General features: G+C 41.9%; 2 protein-coding genes across 2 annotated transcripts in view; one reads left to right on the top strand and one right to left on the bottom strand.

Moving 5' to 3' along the window:
- DNTT (DNA nucleotidylexotransferase) overlaps positions 1-18,125 on the bottom strand; it is a 42,998-nt gene that overhangs the window by 16,718 nt on the left and 8,155 nt on the right. The window contains exons 2-8 of the mRNA XM_003825410.4: positions 10,344-10,518; positions 9,484-9,612; positions 8,086-8,256; positions 6,149-6,220; positions 4,469-4,592; positions 1,272-1,404; positions 42-147 (exon numbers count right to left, since the gene is read on the bottom strand). Coding sequence (XP_003825458.1) covers positions 42-147; positions 1,272-1,404; positions 4,469-4,592; positions 6,149-6,220; positions 8,086-8,256; positions 9,484-9,612; positions 10,344-10,518 — 910 coding nt within the window. The remainder of the gene's footprint in view (positions 1-41; positions 148-1,271; positions 1,405-4,468; positions 4,593-6,148; positions 6,221-8,085; positions 8,257-9,483; positions 9,613-10,343; positions 10,519-18,125) is intronic.
- The window catches only part of BLNK (B cell linker), a 134,867-nt gene continuing 121,301 nt past the window's right edge, over positions 4,560-18,125 (top strand). The window contains exons 1-2 of the mRNA XM_034931222.4: positions 4,560-6,004; positions 9,296-9,365. The gene's annotated coding sequence lies outside the window, so the exon portion shown is untranslated. The remainder of the gene's footprint in view (positions 6,005-9,295; positions 9,366-18,125) is intronic.

Here is an 18,125-nt window from a genome sequence, read left to right as displayed (position 1 = left end):
TAATGTTTGAGTGTGCATGTATTTTTCATCTTTCTTCTCACCTTCTTTTCCCATAAGTTCATCACTTTCTGTAAAAGTTGCTCTTCATCCTCTGTTGATCCTGGGCTGGTAATTAAAAAATCTACATCGTGCCCCATCTTCTTACCCCTAATTTTCAAAAGCAGTATAAAATGGAAATCAATTAGATATTAGTCTTCATTTTTAAAAAATCACCTTTGTTTCTATGCCCTATGCTTAAGATTTGCAACATAGAAGGTTCTTGACTTTTTTTTAAGAAACAAAATATCCTTGGTTACACATCGCTGTTCCTTACAAAATAAATTTATGACACAGAAAAAGTCATACATAGCATGTATCTGATTATGTATATCAAGGCAAAAAATAACAAAAAAATTATTTATTCTACACACTCACACAAACCTACATGCACCCACACATACACACATGGAGACAAGCATGACAACAAGCAAACCAAGAATTGTATTCACATAATACAAGGTAGCGCTCTTGGAATTATGACATGGAGTAAAGGCATTATCTTAGATTTGATCTTCTCTTACTTTCTTCCTTGCCCCAAACCTATTTCGTTAGAATGGCCGAAAGCCACCAGGTGAAAGGGCTGGAGAAAGAGGTAGAGGAGGCTGTGGGAGGAAAGAAATCCCTTTCTGAAATGTAGGCCTCAATATCCAATAACAACATACATCCTTGTGAAGCGTTCACTCATTCATGAATTCATTCAGTCAGTCATTTATTGACTCAACCAAGATTTCTTGAGCACCTACTTTGTGCTAGGCATCATGAACTAGTCTTGCTGAGAACTAAGCTCTACAAACTTAGTGGAGAAACCGCACACAGGAACAAATCACTGTAACTCTGTGGATCAAGGGTTTTGCAGGTATTCAGGGAGCATGGAAGAGGGGCACTAATCCAGCATGGAGAAAGAGTGAGTCAAGGAAGGCTTTCTGGAGGAGGTGCCATCTAAATTGAGTGTTAAAGAATGAGGGGAAGTCAGCCAAGCGACAATTTGAGGAATGGCAGTCAAAGCAGAAAAGTCTGAGTAAGCAAAGCAACAGGCAAGAAACAGCTCTGAATGTGCAGGGGATGACAAGCCATTTGGGGTTGCTGAAATGAAATGTGAGAGGCAGGAGATAAAGCTGTAGAAAGAAGCTGGCGCCAGATCACAGCCTTTTGTGCCGTTTCAGATGCCTGTCCGAGTCAGGGAGCCACTGAAGTATTCGGGCAGAGGAGGCAAAGCCACCCAAGTTATTTACCTCCGGAACCCTCCTGTCATGGTGATGAAAGCATCCGGAAGAAATGCCCAGACAGCCTCTTTAACCAGCACACTGACGGCCTCTGCTTCTGCCCTGGTCACACAGCTGACAAGGTCTTCATAATACAGAAATCCTGAGAGGCCATTTGACAGGTCAATGGAGAGAGTGACACGTGTGTGAAACAACCAGCCCTCAGTAGAAGGGGATTCTGTCCCCACAATAGAGCTAACATGACTACAGGCATCAACACCAAACTCCATTCCCACAGAGACAGAATAATCCACGTGGTTCTCCTGGTTGTGAATTTTTCAGGGTAACAGTGGTTCTTTGCTTTCTAACCTAGAGGCTTACAATTTCCTGAGGAGGAGACAATATTTCACATCCCTCTGGAATCCAAACTGTTCAGATCTGACTTCCTACTGAAGAACCAGCCTTCTTGATCAATAAGCTGTGTCCTACTGTTTTTTAAAAGGTAACGCATAAAGAGTTGGGATGAGGAGATTTAGAGTTGGAAGGTGATGGATCCATTAAAAAATTAAAGTCAAGAATAGGAGCAGAGTAGATGTGTGTCTGAAGCAAGGCAGGAAATATCTTAGGTGGTTTAGCTTGTTGCTTCTTTGCCTGACCAGCATGAATTAATGAAAGTTCAGAGTTGTTATGATGAAAAGCTAACTTGGTGGTTCCCACAGAGCAGTGTGGAGGGAGATTTGGAAAGAAAGAGGAAAGGAGAAGGGAGGCTTATCTCCAAGGATTGGGGTGAAGTATTGGTGAGGAGATGAGCCTGGTGATTAGATCCATAGAGCCTGAGGGACATCAAATCATGCTTCAGCATCGCTGCTCTCCTATCTAGGGTCTCCAAGAGGGGGCCATTCAAACTTTGCTTGACTCTAATAATGGGGAACTCTGATACCTCCAGAGGAGCCTGTTTCCTAATTGTAAACTCTGTTGTGCCAGTTCTTTCTTTTGAAAAGCCTAAGTCTACTTCTTTGCTATTTCACCTACCACTGGCCCTCTGAAATGACAAGAGTAAATCTATTGGTCCTTGTTTCTCACCCTGGGATTGTGGAAGGGAGGCAGCAGGGTGGCCATTTGGCTTGCACACCCTGCCAAATTTCCCATGTTATCTCTAATGGGGACAGTCACGGAAACATGCTGGCAAGACCAAGAGAAAATGGTATTCATATGAATACACCTATAAACTGTGTCCAATACCAAACCACGCCACTTGTGGAACACTACTTTATTTCAATATGATACTTATTTTTTATTTTTATTAAAAAGCCACATTTCTAAAAATTATTGCAACATGGCCATTTTTGTGAGCATGAGGAGTTTGATCTAAGAAGCAATGCTCTATTAGGCTCTAATACAGAAACTGTCATCATGACTAATATTCAAAGTACAACTCACTGGGTAACCACAAACACCTGTGCTTATGCAGTGATATACATGATCCAAAAGTCAGGATTCACAACTATTTCTTTAAGAAGATGTGCAGCTATCAGGAATGAACATGTAAGACTATGATGATTTGTTGACATCCATGAAAGTAATTTAATTGGCTTTCCTTTTTGGTATGGCAAGGCGACTAACTTATTACAGGAAACTTATCACACAGTATAAGGTTAAATATGTGCTGCTATAGTTCATAAACTGACTTTTCAAGGCAAACGTGGCATGTGCATGCTCAAGCCTCAGGGAACTGCAATCAAGTGCAAATATAAGTAAAACTGGATCAGGTTATCCATCTGACCCATGAACTGTCCTTTCAATATGTTCAATTAGCTTACCCTTCACAGTATTCTAAGCTATTCCCATTGGCAATTCCATTCATTGTACCAAGGGGTGCCTGTAACTACTTGTGGGGGTATAATGGGAGGGCATTCCTTGATTTCTGCATAGAACTGGTAGTATTAAACAGTTAGATGGAAATCACTGATTGACTAAATGAATAAAGCTGCTTCATTCAAAGGGTTGGAAAAGCTTAACAGGAAGAGCAAAAATCCAGTTTACAAAGCTAGGGAATTGGAAGCCCTTAGATCCTGAGAGCACTGGACGTCATTTGATAAGGGTTTCATCCAAATGAAACACTATATTGCCTCCCAATTTCTCTCTAAGCATTGAGAGTCTTTACTCATCATTCCAAACCATTTACTTGCTACTTATGTTTAATACTTATTTAAATTTCTTTTGAATGGCATCTTGAGAACTGGTGTAAATCATCCTTATTAAACGTGTGCTTTCAGGGTCCTGGAATATAAATACTGGATCTTTTTTTCTTAGACTCTTTTATTTCCTATGTGGCATTGTATTATTAGCAATCTTTCAAAGATTAGCAACTTTACAAAAAATGAGTAGGGACTGTGGCTGTGACTCCCTTTTGAATCACAACTGTATTGTATTTTTATTGCTTGTTAAAAGTAAACATTTTTTTAAACACACAATTTTTTTCACACTGTGTTGCCATTCCTTCATTTTTAAAAAACTTACTGGGAGCCTCATAAATGAAAGTGACCAGGCTACCTTCAACCTCTGAGAGGCCCTGCCAGGCTTTCAGGTGGATGATGACAGCACTCATGTCCCACCACGGTCTTGTCTTAGGCTAAAGAGTCCTGGTTGGGTATATCAACCCTCTGCCTAGATTTCCACCAGTTCCCTTCTATTTTCCTGGTGTTTTACAGTTTCTAGGGCATCTTCACATTTGTGCCAGGCAACAACTCTGTTCAAGTATTCTTTAGCAGCCAACCCTTCTGTCTTTGACTCTTCACCCACAACTCTTACCCAGGGAGACAGCCAGGACCCAATGTCCGGAAGAGTCAGTAAGGACCAGATCAGCAGCACAACCTGGCTTGACATTTGGGTGAAGGACCACGAACAGCCACAGTGGAGGGGCGCCTTTGCTCTGTGCCAGACGCAGTGCTGAGGCATTGCCTGCATTATCTGATTGACTTCTCAGCTAAGTATCAATGTTAGCTCTCTTTCATAGATTAGGTAACTAAGGTTCAAAGGTTTTAACCAACTTGCTCAGGATCACACAGCTGGAAACTGCTGGAGCTAGGATTTAGATCCAAGCATCAATGGACATCAAAGAAGTGTCCCAGCTCTCCCAGATTGGAGTTGTAGTGTAACTGACTTAGAGCTCCACCACGACCCAACCAGCCCATAGCAAACAATGACTTTTAAGAGAGACAATTTACCTGCTTTCTGCATTCGTGTAAATTTCAGGCTTTTGTCCGACCTTACTTTACTCAGAGTTCTGAAACCCATCCTGAACCACTTCTCAGAAGTCTTCAGCCCCACTCCAAATACAGAAGTAAAGAGCTAAAATGGAGGGAAAGGCATGCCATCAGTCTCTAAGATAATCATTATAACATCCGAGTCATGACCCTTTCTAGGTCTCAGGCAATGAAGAAAAAGTATAAGCAAATCTTTGACCTAGTTTCTCCTGAATATAATGAGCAGGTGGGTGATGGTTATTTTTAAGGGCATTTTTTATTTCAGGTGAGTCCTTTCTTGACATGTGGCATTACAAAATGAAACAGAAGTAACAAGCAGGTTCTGGCACCTGTGCAGGGCTAAGGTATAGTCTAATTGACGGCCTGCCTGTGCTGTCCATGAGTGATACGCTAGCTCTATAGGGCTCTCCCTTTTGCTGGGTCACTCACCGACACTCATGCTCTGCATAGGTACCCTCACATTTTGAAAAGAGATGCTCATCTAGATTATATAGTTTCTCCACCATCATACAGGTGGGAAGTGGCACAGCCCAAACTTACTTAAACCCCAGTCTATTTACACTCCAAGCCTGTGCTCCCGCTCATGGCCATATTTTAGGCCTGTACATCACTTTTGCTTTGAAGGGACTGGTGGAAGTCCCTTCTACCTGCAACTCTAAGGTAGGGAAAATTGGGAGGTAATAAACCCTGCTTCCAAGTAAATGGAGATGCAGTAAGGAGATTTTCAGACACAAATCTGCTCTTTAAGAGCAGTTCCGTCCTGTCCCCACCAACCCCCCATGGTCCTCATGTCCCATGATGTTTGTACCCATGAGTGACAGACTCTTGGAGGGTAAGGCAATTTGTACATCACGACAGCATGGCAATAATCTGGGCACCTGAATTTATTTAGGCATTTTCTTCCTAGACCAAAGCTATGGACGGAATTCCCCCTCCCAACCCATTTGTATGTTGAAGTCCTAATCCCCAGTATGACCGTATTTAAGACAGGGCCTTTGAGGTCATGAGAGTGGGGCTCTCATGATGGGATTAGTGTCTTTTTGTTTGTCTTGTTTTTGAGACAGTCTCACTCTATTACCCAGGCTGGAGTACAGTGGTGTGATCTCAGCTCACTGCAACCTCTGCCTCCCAGACTCAAGCGATTCTCATGTCTCAATCTCCCAAGTAGCTGGAATTACAGGCATGCCCCACCACACCTAATTTTTGTATTTTTGTAAAATGATGGGGTTTCACCATGTTGGCCAAGCTGGTCGAATTCCTGGCTTCAAGTGCACCCGCCTTGGCCTCCCAAAGTGCTTGGATCACAGGCATGAGCTATGGTGCCCGGCCCAGGATTAGTGTCTTTGTGACACCAGAAAGATTGCTTGTTCTCTCTGTCTCTCTCTCACCATGTGAGCAGGGGAGCATGTGAGGACACAGCAAGAAGCCAGAAAGAGAACCCTCACCAGAAACTGACCCTGCTGACATCTTGATCCAGAACTTTCAGCTTCCAGAATGGTGAGAAAATAAATTTCTGTTGTTTAAGCCACCCCATTTCTTTATTTTGTTATCGCAGCCCAAGCTGACTAATACAACCAGCCAGAATAAGTAATAAGATTAACTGAAAAACCATTTTCAATAAATATATGTAAAATCACTTACTTTGAAGGATTGATATCGTTCATCATTTAACACAGCTTTAACTTCAGAACTTTCTCCATCTTCAATAATCTCCTAATGGACAGTTGAAAAATATTTTAAATTAGTGATGTTGGACAATTACTGTCTAAGACTCTCAAATTCATGGACCTAGTAGTTTGGTTTCTCATGAAATGTGCATGCATCACATGCAGGGGTATTTCCCTAATTGATCTGGAGAAAACAAGACATTTCCCTACGATCTTGAAAATGCTAGCTCATCATATATCCAAGGACCCCTTTACGATCCTTAGGAACAAAGATACAAATGGTTAGGATCCAGATCTACAGAATCCCAAACCAAAATATTCACTGAAAAATGTATGTCCAAATATTGGTGATAATTTTCTCTTCAATGAATATGACCTTACTGAAATAAGAAGACTTTTCCATTGACAAGGTTAATTTTGGACCCACCAAAAAGCCAATCTACATTCAAGCCCTTGTGATGTCTAGCTCAGAGCCCCCTTCCTCTGAGTAGAGTTGGGATAATTGTCCTTGAATAATATACCTTGCACTTGACTATACAGAAACTTACTACCAGATGACCAACTTGCTTTGCTGGGGAATCCCTAAACACCATTCAGTAAATAAGCACAACCTCTGGCGCCCTCCCTGGAGAGGTGTAGATCCACTTCCACTTCATGTCAAACACACCACTGCTCTAAGGTGGCACCCCCAGGTGGAACTGAGGGAAATCAGACCATTTCCCTGCTGTCAAGATTTAGGCCACTTGAGTCTTTCACTGTGATTAATAACAATATGGGAGAGTTCTGTTTCTACTAGCTGGTTCCATGTAGCTCCAGCTGTGATAATATTAGATAATATAAGATCATAAATAACACGTCTCTATCTATTTATATATTAGAGTAGGTAGCTAGTCGGGCATGAGCAGGGCAGGAGAGGGCTCCCCCCTCCAAACCAGGAATGTCAGGCGACCATCAGGTGATGGTCCAGGAGTTATCACACGGTCTCTCTAAAATGATAATTGGTTGCAGCCAGTGCTAGAGAGAGACAATTCCGTGATGGTCTGGCAGTTGTCACCCTATAAAATGATTAGTCACAACTGGCGCCAGGGAGAGGCAATTTCCCAATAGATAAAAACACTTGAAATTGGTAATCAGCAGCTTCCATTAAAATCTCAGGAATTGGGCGAGTGGGCATGAGCATGCACATTAAGAGACAAAATGGCAGAGTATGACTTTCCGGAGCATTCCACCGGAAAAGGGAAGAATGCCTCAGGTGAGCATGCATACAACTCCAGTAGACACACTGCGCATGCTCCCCTCCCAAGCACAAGGAGGGCACTGTGCATGCGGGTGGCTCACCCTAAGGGAAGAATCATGGGAAAAGTGACGCAGGACCCCAGAAGAATGCCAACGTATACCCCAAGTCAAAAGGTCAAACGCTGCACTTGTCCTCCAAGTTGCCCACTTGGGTCTCTTCCAAGTGTACTTTCCTTTCTTTCCTCCTCTAAAGCTTTTTAATAAACTTCCACTCCTGCTCTGAAACTTGCCTCAGTCTCTTTTTCTGCCTTATGCCCCCCAGTCGAATTCTTTCCTCTGTGGAAGCAATAATTGGGGTTGCTGCAGACCCGAACGGATTCACTATCAGTAACTCTGACACCTGCCACCACTAACGTATTTTGGTGCCATGTGACTAGGATATTCACAACCCCTAACATATATATATATGTGTATGTGTATGTGTGTATGTGTATAAAAATAAACACAGAGAGAGAGAGAGAGAGACAGAGGAGAGAGAGAGGAATATGTATAAAGGAAAATTTGTGATGTACACCACATCTACATAGTTGACAGGAAAATCTGTTAGCTACATCTCTCTCTCCCCCGTTCCCACCTACCTATTGGGAAGTGGGACAAATCCCATTTCACCCTTACCTCTATGATACCCTTCACCTTGGACCCCAGGCAGGGAATTCCTTCTGTGTCCTTCATACTGATGATTGTGAATGGCAGAGATTTCAATACAGAAGCTGCTCTCATAAATGTCACACAGGAGTCTTCATTTTCTCTAAACTCACAATTTTCAGCCAGTATATCAAAGGCATCCTGAAGGATAAAACCAGATAAGCAACAGATTTGCTTCCAAGCCCCTGAGCCAGTGGTCACTCACAAACGCCTCTTGCTCTCCTTTAAATATTGGAATACCACTTGCGTGTTTCCTTCTAGGTCAGGATGGGGTCTCCCATACCCTTGTATTCCTCTCTGGTGTCATGGAGTAGAGTTGAATTGAAAAGACAGGTACCAGAGTGCATTATACGGAAATTTGGAGTACACTGCTATTAAACATTCACAGATGATTTAACTAAAAAATGCTTTGGTGCTCACAGCATCTTGCTAGTCATGACTCAGCATAATCCCTCCTTCTGTACTATCTTCCCACTAGCCTGTGGCTAGAATTCTGCCTTGATCACTGAGCATCCCCATAAAACACAGCACTTAACACAGGCTTGTTGAATGAATGAGTGTAGTCGTAGTTCACACAGACCCAGAGTCAGGATTATTTAAGGTAGGGCATGTTTGTATTTCTAGCAGGGGAGAAAGCAGCTGTAGCTGTGTGATCTCATGCTCAGCATATCCAGTAGCTACAATTTCCTGGTCTTTCCAACACAGACATGGAGCTGGAAGTCTAGAAATGAGAAGCTCTGTATTGATCTACTACTACATGTTTCATCCAGCTAACCACTGACTCTAGGCTAGCAGACAAGCAGTTGTGGGTTTTAGGGCCATTCAAAACACAATTACCAATCTGAGGGCTGAGTGGAGCTTTAGATATGATCCATCCAATTTCTTTTTGAATAGATGAGGAGACAGGCTCAGAGAGAGAAATTGACTTGCCCAAACTAGTGAATATCAGAAAGGCTGGAATCTAGGTTTGCTCAATTTTTTGGTTTCCCAGCAAAAGCTGTTGATGTATTGTTACCATTTCTATGTAATTTGCTCTTACTATGTTTTGGACTAATTCCAGTATTTGTTTTTTCAGAATATTTGCTTTTGACAAGTGTTGCGCCCATTAATGACAACTCTCTGTAAATAGTAATCCGCTGCCTCTAAAGAATATAACCTAAATGTATTTGTCCATTTCCAGGAAGGAAGGAGACCCAGTCTCGATAGAAAGAAGAAGGATAGAAGGATCAGAGATCACGCTAGGGCTGCAGGTAGGTGGGAGGAAAACTTTCCCAGGTTTTCAGAAAAATTTATAATTTAATTTGCGGTCCACAGAAAGAAGCTGCAAGCCCTTCGTTTGCCCTGGGTGTTGATGTAAAGTCCCGTTACCGTGAATATCTGGTTACAGTTGTTTAAAGTGGTTCTTCTCTGACATGCATACTGGGAGATCTTTTGTACAGCAATTGGTGGAGTCTTCGGGGGTCCTGGGTTGGTGCTATCTGAATAGTCTCTTCTCACCTAAACAAATGCATAAGCATCCATTTTCAATAAAAATTAATAGTAATAACAGATATGTACAGAAAAAAATTTGGAAGTAGTTGTCTGTAGTTGGAGGATAAAATTATAGGAGACTCAAAATTTATGTTATATACATCTCTAATATTTGAACTTGCTATTATCAACATGTATTATTTTAGAAATCAGAAAAAAAAATGAAAAGACCTATCAATTAAATATCATCTTTGTTTTCTATGAACTTCTGTAGTTATGGTCCAAGCCCTCTTCCCAAAGATTCTAGCACAATTGCTCAAATATTTGAAATTGAGAGCTTAACTTTTTGTTTTGTTTGTTTTGTTTTGTTTTCTGAATGATCACAGTGAGAGAAAAAAAGGAATCTCCTGCTTTTCTGGCTGCTAGAATATCAAGGCTTAAATATTTTGAAATATTTGTGTATAAATGTGTTCGGGAAAATAGCGACCACTCGTTAGATGCCTACTATACTCAACACATTGTGTTCAGCGCTTTACATGTATGTTGTTCTAATCTTCATGACCATTTTGTGAGGCTGGCATTATTGTTATGTCATATTATAAAGGAAGAGACTGAAGCTCAGTAAAGCTAAGTGACTTGCCCAAGGTCACACAGGAAGTAAGCAGAGAATTTAGGGTTTACCCCAGCTCCGTTGATCCTAAGCATATGTTCTTAACCATCAAGCAAAGAACAGTGAAAATCACACCCATGACACTTACAACAAGCTGGTGTTTTCCTGTCATTTCCACCGGTTTCCCTGCTCCTATGCATTCTATCAGCCAGGAGACATCGAGGAGCTCTGGTTGTGAGCTGACTTGTATTTTCTGTACTTGAAGCCACTCCAGAACATCCGAACCCGAGTTGTTCTCTGCTACAATGTGGGTGACAGAATCACTGCAAAATGCAAGACAGAGTTACCAGCTGAAACATCTTTCAAAATCAGAAGCTCTCCTCTTTCCTCAAGGTTTCTGAGCATTCCATCTGATGGAGAAAGACACATGCTAGACCTAACCATAGGTGTGGAGAATTTAGGCCTCCATGCAAGGGAAGTCTCTCTACATTAATTAGTATGGCAACAGTGGTCTGGGTTACATGTCAGATGCACAAAAAATAAAGACAACATTAGCAGGACTGAGGTATTGATGGAAAACCAAGGTCCAGAAAAGATGGAAGATAAAACTGCTCTTAAAGTAGCACCTAGCATTCCACATGAGGTTTTGGCATGCTGCTCCATTTTTACTAGTGGAGGACTTTAATAATCCAATGGCCTTCAAACTTGTTTGACAGTGACCCACAGTTAGAAATACGTTTTATATTATGATCCAAAGTAGACATAGAAATAGGTACAGATGTAGCTATGCTTACATGGATTAAGCAACTGTCTTAATCCATTTAGGCTGCTATAACAAAATACCTTAGACTGAGTAATTTATAAACAACAGAAACTTATTGCTCACAGTTCTGGAGGCTGGAAAGTCCATGATCAAGGGGTCAGCAGATATGGTGTCCAGTGAAGGCCCATTCTTCATAGATGGCACCCACTGTGTGTCCTCACATAGCAGAAGGGGAAGGCAGCTCTCTCGGGCCTCTTTTTTAAGGACATTAATTTCTCATTCACTAGGTGGAGCCCTCATAACCTACTCACCTCCCAAAGGCCCCACCTTCTAATATCATCGCTTTGGGGATTAGGTTTCAATTTATGAATTTTGGGGTGACACAAATATTCAGACCATAGAAACACCCCATTAAATGATCTCACAGTTTATTATTAATAATAAATTAATTATTTATAACCAGCCTTCAAGAAATTTTGATTTACGTGTTTTCGAAGCATGGACAGGGATCTTTTTCTTAACAGGTACTAAGCACTTACCATGTTTAAGGCATTGTCCATGTGCTTTACCTACATCATCTCATTTAGCTCCTCAATAAGTGTTACATCATTCACACTTCAAAAATGAGGAAACTGAGGAACAGAGAGGTCAAGTGACATTCTAAAAGTCACACAGCTGGTAAATGATACTCATCTTTCTTTTATTGCTTTTTCTGGGCCAGATATGTTATTTCTAGTTTTTAATGTCTTCACATTCAGCATTATATTATTGGACCCAGTGATTTTTAAGATCCTTTCAGTTCAAATAGTCTATAAATCTGAGCAATAGCATGAGCACACAGCATACCCAAGCATCGAAGAGAAAACATAGCAATATTTTCTCTTTCTCCTCCTATTTTGTTTCCTTGATTTCCTCTTTCTCCATCTTCTTTTTTTGATAGAATCTGATTCATGAGGTATTTTTAAATTTGCTATTATATGCACAACCCTAGATTCCTTGTGATAGTAGTGGCGGTGATGGTAGTAGGAGGAGGTTGGGTACCAAAGAAGAAAAAGGAAGTTACTAGACACTAGTATGTTACACGAAACAGATGGCTTATGGTGTGAATTATGACAAGACATGAGGCATGAAGATCTGCCATGTTCAGAGAAGGAAAAAAACATGGTGTAAGCTGGGAGAGGCAGCTGGTTGGTGGCAGAGCTGGGACTGTGTCTAGTCCTGAATGACACACCTAAAAGGCAGAACTTAGGGTTCTCCTGGAAGAAAAGGGTCAGGGGCCAGAAGGACAGGGAGGAGAATGGCCTGGGTTGGAGTGGAGAGTTTATATTGGGAAGTAATTGTAGATGTGGCTGAATTCGTAGGGACAACTACATTCTAGAAGGTCTTAGAAGCCTGTTGAGGAGGTTTGATCTTATTTTCTGGGGTTGTGGAGCCAGTGAAGGCTTTTGTGAGCAGAACATTGATAGCACTACAGTGTTATTTTAAAAGACGAGTCTGGTACATACAGTGATTTGGAGGGGAGCGTAATGGGGTAGGGAGGGTTGGGGAACTACTTAGGAAGATGAAATGATTGTGTAAGTGTGAGATGATTTTAACCCAGTCTGGCACAGAAAAGCAGAGGAGAAATATGGTGGACATCTGCATCAGCTCACCTATGAAAGATGAATTCAGGGAGGGAGTCAAATATTACTCCAGCATATTAATCACAGTAAAGTAATGGCACTTTTGGTAGAAATCAGATTTAGGAGGTTGCGTCTCTTTGGGGGAAGGGGTGGAGTGGTGGAACTGAAGTTTATTTCAGGCATGCTGCATTTGAAGGACAGCAGGAGATCCAAATTAAAATATCTGGTTGACAGTTGGGATCTGAGGTTGGTGCTCAGAGAGAGGTGTGGGCTGGGGTCGGAGCTGAGACCATCTGGATGGCAGGATGTGCCCAAACAGAAATAAGTCATGGCAAAGCAACATTCTACAAGAATTAAAGGAAGATGGATAACCACTTCCCTATTGTAGATCCATATTATTTCAAAATTTATTTATAATAAAATTCCTGAAGGATTCTTTGGATCAAGGATTAATAGGAAGTGTTATTCCATCTATATTTTCCATCTATATTTCTGCCTTTTGGAGGGAAAAATTATTATTATATTATTATACTTATGATACATTATTATTTATTATAATATTATTACAATAAATAGAGTTTTACCTAACCCTGAGAGGGAGAAGGGTATGTTAAAGAGGAACCCTGGGACCCCTAACCACCTACACTCTTACCACTCCCCCTACTGCCTCTTCTCCTGGGATTCTCTGAGACAGTGTGAGAATGTCTGCGCTCACATTGTTGGGTGAGAACCATATGCATTTCTTAATTAATACAAACAAATTTGTGGATGACAGGCTGTACGTCATATGAAGGAAGGCTCTGATTTAAACTCCCACTTCCGGCTCATTAAGCAACTAGCAAACAAAACAAAATAGCAATAATAATCTTAAGCACACACAAAAACCGAAAAGTCAAACAAAACCTCTTAAGCCAATGCTACTCAGAGCTCAGTATTGGTTGCCACTAGTTCCCAACAAGGTAAGTTCAGAAATTGTAAGTCAGCATTTAGAAACTTTAATTGTAATTTGACATCACCAAAATAGTTTTATTGTGGCTTAAAAAAAAAAAAAAGAAGCATTGGTCTTCAACACATTTTTTGAAAACTGGTCCTTTGCCACAAATAATTTAAGAAATTTTGTTGAGAGAATCTCTGTTGTGGCCCAGATTGTATTTCCCATCGTCTTGTGTTGCCTGAGTTCGGCTGATCCTCTGCATGTGGCCAGCTAGATCTGGGCTGTGATGTGCTTCCTCGTGTCGGGGTTGCCATCAGCCCCTCACAGGCAATTCACAGTCTCTGTGTGTTGTTCACTTTCAGCTCCGAGCCCTTACCGAGCAGTATTACTAAGGAGACCCATGGCCTCTAGTGTGCTCTGCTGATACTTTCTTATCACTATCTTGTGGCAGCTGTTTGTCTATTTGCTGGTACAGTGGTTTTCTCTCTGCTCTGAACACTCCAATACTGGAAATGTTAACAATATTAGAATATTACTATATGCTAGACACTCTGGTAGGCACACTTTATACATCACTTCATTTAATTATCAATAATGCCATGAGATAGATATGATCATCCCCATCTAAAAATGGGAAGAGAGGCCAGGCGCGGTGGCTCATGCCTGTAATCCCAGCACTTTGGGAGGCTGAGGGGGGCAGATCATGAGGTCAGGAGATCAAGACCATCCTGGCTAACATGGTGAAACCCTGTCTCTACTAAAAATACAAAAAATTAGCTGGGCGTGGTGGAACGCGCCTGTAGTCCCAGCTACTCGGGAGGCTGAGGCAGAAGAATCACTTGAACCTGGGAGGCGGAGGTTGCAGTGAGTTGAGATTGTGCCACTACACTCCAGCCTGGGCGACAGAGCGAAACTCCATCTCAAAAAAAAAAAAAAAAAAAAAAAGGGAAGAGATAGCCTTGGAGATGTTAAAAATTTCACCCAGCGAATAATTAGTAGGTGGAGCAGGGATTTGATCCTATGGCTGTTCTCATCAAAGTCTATGTGCTTGGCCATCCATGACTTTGTGTTCTTTGGAAAAGGAGGGAGCTGCTCACTTCCTCTTGTTGCAGAGGGAGTAACATCTGGATGGGTATCATAATAATAAGAAAACCGATTTCCTTCCAAGGGCAGAAATACAGATGGAATAGCACCTCCTATATAACAGCAGTAAACGTATTGCCTTGCTGCTGCCACATAGAATTTGTGTTTTGCTATTTTATGTACAATATTATATGGACTAAACTAGACTACAGGACATGTAGAACTGCCCCAGAAAACTTGAAAGAACAGTTGCCATAGCCACACATCAAGACGGAGCAGCCACAGGGAGGCTGTCAGGCTCTCTGGGCTCTGGGTTTTCCCTAAACCTCTGAGGGAGATGGACGTGTCAAGGGGGAGCTCTGGACTCATCGTCCAAATTCTGGCCTGTCACCATCCACTCCTACCCTGCTGCTCCATCGCCACCATCTCTCCACCTAGGATTCCTCTGGACACAGCCCTGCCTCTGATGGGGACATTAGAATGCTGGGGAGTACAGATGGGAGGGGGCTCAAGGCACTATTAAGTAATGAACAATAAATACTGGCATATAAAGGGAATCAGACTAGAAAGAAATACTTGTGACTATTAGCAAAGATAATGATAATGACATACACACGTGCAGATATTCTTACTTAATCCTCACAACAGCCTAGCACAGTAGGCAATATAATCACAGAGGAGAAAACCAAGCCTGGGGGAGCTTACATGAAGCCGAGGTTCAAACACAGGTGTGCCTGACTCAAGCAACTATTAGCAAAGATAATGATAATGACATACACACATGTGCAGATATTCTTAGTTAATCCTCACAACAGCCTAGCACAGTAGGCAATATAATCACAGAGGAGAAAACCAAGCCTGGGGGAGCTTACACGAAGCCAAGGTTCAAACCCAGGTGTGCCTGACTCAAGCAACCTCTTAACGTTCTGCTAGACTGTGGTTAGATGCCTGAGGGGGGCTTTGTTTGTGTGTTTGAAATGTTTTTCTTTATTTTCTCATTTTCTGTAATGAACTATCTATGGTCACCTTTCTACTTGGGGGAAAATATACATGAATGTCATTTTCAAGGGCAAATGAATCTGTGATTGAGGCTGAAGTTGTTTCTGCCTTGCCCACAGAGACCTTGGCTTCCTTCTTATAATAAAAGGTGACAGAAACCCTCTGGTAGCCAACCTCAACCTCAGAGATCCCAAGGTTCTGCTGAGATGGCTATTTCTAAAATATCAGTGAATTCAATCTTCTCCTAATTTCTTGGCCACGACCGATTGTTAGTGCTTTGGACTAAGTTTGGGAGGTCTTGAACAAATTATAGCAATTCTGAGAGAACTGGCATTGGTCCCTCAGTCTCCTACAGGGAAGAAGATTCAGGGTCTCCTCCTTCAACTAGTGCTTGACTATCAGGTGCCCAGCTTGGTCCTTGGTGTCCCTGAGAGCAGGGACAGTGGCATGGTCTCTGGGTTATGCCTGGAGCCCAGCACATGGCCAGATTTATAGTAATGGTAAAAAGATGATGGTAGACTGGATAGATGAATGAATGAATGAATGAATGAATGAATAGCTCTAAAGGAATGTCTCTCAAATTCTAGTGTCTACCAGAGACATCCAGGAAGCTAGGTTAAAATTCAGATTACTGGGTCCCATTATGAGACTTCAGAATCCCTGGGGAATTGCACCTGAGGCCCAGGAATATGCATTTTGACAATCTCCATTGGTGATTCTGATATAGTCAGTCTGTTTTCGTTATCTACTGTTGCATAACCAGTGATCCCAAAATGTAATGACTTAAAAAGGCAACTATTTTATTATATCTCACAATTTCGTGGGTCAAGACTTCAGGCAGGCTTGACTGGGTGATCTCTCTGCCCTGTATTGTTCTGCTGAGGTGCTGATGTTCCCTGTGGTTCTACATTCTGTCACCTTGGTGAGGATGGCTGGAAAGCTGGGCGCAGTGCAACTAGGGACTGGGGACCCAAGCAACTTTATGTGGTCTAAGAGGAGGCGCCAATGTCTTACATGAGGCTCTGGGGTCCCAGAGATTGTGTTCCAGGGAAAGTCACACAGTCTCACTTCCACTGTACCTTACTGGTTGAATCAGTCACCAGCACTCTCAGATGCAAAGGATGGGGAAATTGCCCCTCCCTCTCCACAGGAGGACCTATGTTTTAAAACCACCCCACAGCCCAAGAACTCCACTTTGAGAAACACCACTGTAGAGAAAGATCTTTTCTATTGAACTGCCCCAGCCTAGATTTGACTCCCACTCGAGCCTTTGGCCTCAATGTGTTTTCCAACATGGTACTTGTTTCTCTGCAGGTACGTGACATAATTTTAGGAGGTACACAACTGAACATTTAAAAGGCTTATGTGTTTATTTATATCTGTATTTTAAATTATGCATCTCAGATCATAGGTTTTATGGATATTATTCCTTAGAACAAGGCTAATTTTATTTTAAATGAGTCAGTTTAGGGACAATTAAAAGAAACACACTGGCCAGGTGTGGTGGCTTATGCCTATAATCCCAGCACTCTGGGAGGCCCAGGTGGGCGAATCACTTGAGGTCAAGAGTTCAAGACCAGCCTGGCTAACATGGTGAAACCCCATCTCTACTAAAAATACAAAAATTAGCTGGGTGTGGTGGCACGTGCCTGTAATCCCAGCCACTCGGGAGGCTGAGGCACGAGAATCGCTTGAATCCAGGAGGTGGAGATTGTAGTGAGCTGAGATCGCGCCACTGCACTCCAGCCTGGGTGATAGAGCAAGGCCCTGTCTCCCCCCAAACAAATAAACAAACAAAATAAACAGATTACATATATATTATAATAACAGATGGGGTAAAAGATATTACAAGAATCGTGACTGTGGCACTCAGATGTCTGAAAAGCCCTGGGTTATGGAATTAACTCACAGACTTCAGTTCTGCATTGTTTTCCTCAGGCAACAATTTCCCTGTTCTTCCTGTCTTTCTTTTCCTAGTTGATCCTGCCTCTCATGAAGTATAATTAGAAAAACCCTCCACGAGGAAAGTGGCAGCTATTTTTATTTGCCTGGGTATAGACTCCTTCCCACCCTCTGTCTGACTTTCTGGATCCTCATGGATGGTCACCTGCTGTCTTCTTCCCAGGGAGAGGTCATTCCTGATTCTTCCCATCTGATATAGGACTTATTTTGTAAACAATGACTTAAATAGTCATTTACAGTTAAACTGACCTGTTTACAGTTTAAAAACCCTTCTACCAATTTCACTTAGCAACTGATCTGTTTCAGTATCCTTGGAACAGAAAGATCATGCAGTTTTGTATGGTTTTATCGCAAACTCTTACTAGCACCTAGCACCACTAAGGACAGGTTTCTGTCTCCAGCCCTGCTGTACTTATGACTGAGACGATCTTGCCTCAATTTTTTTTGGCCCACCTTAAATGGGATTAAGAAAATTTTTATTAATTTAAAGCCGCAAATTTTGAAATACAAAGTAATTTGGATCAGAGCAAGAAAAAAGTTTATAACTCATGCTCATGCTCTTGAATT

The sequence above is a fragment of the Pan paniscus genome, chromosome 8 (assembly GCF_029289425.2).
Source record: "Pan paniscus chromosome 8, NHGRI_mPanPan1-v2.0_pri, whole genome shotgun sequence".
NCBI classification, from domain to species: Eukaryota; Metazoa; Chordata; class Mammalia; order Primates; family Hominidae; genus Pan; species Pan paniscus.
Note: the sequence above shows the minus strand (reverse complement) of the source record. Positions and strands in the feature narration are given on the sequence as shown.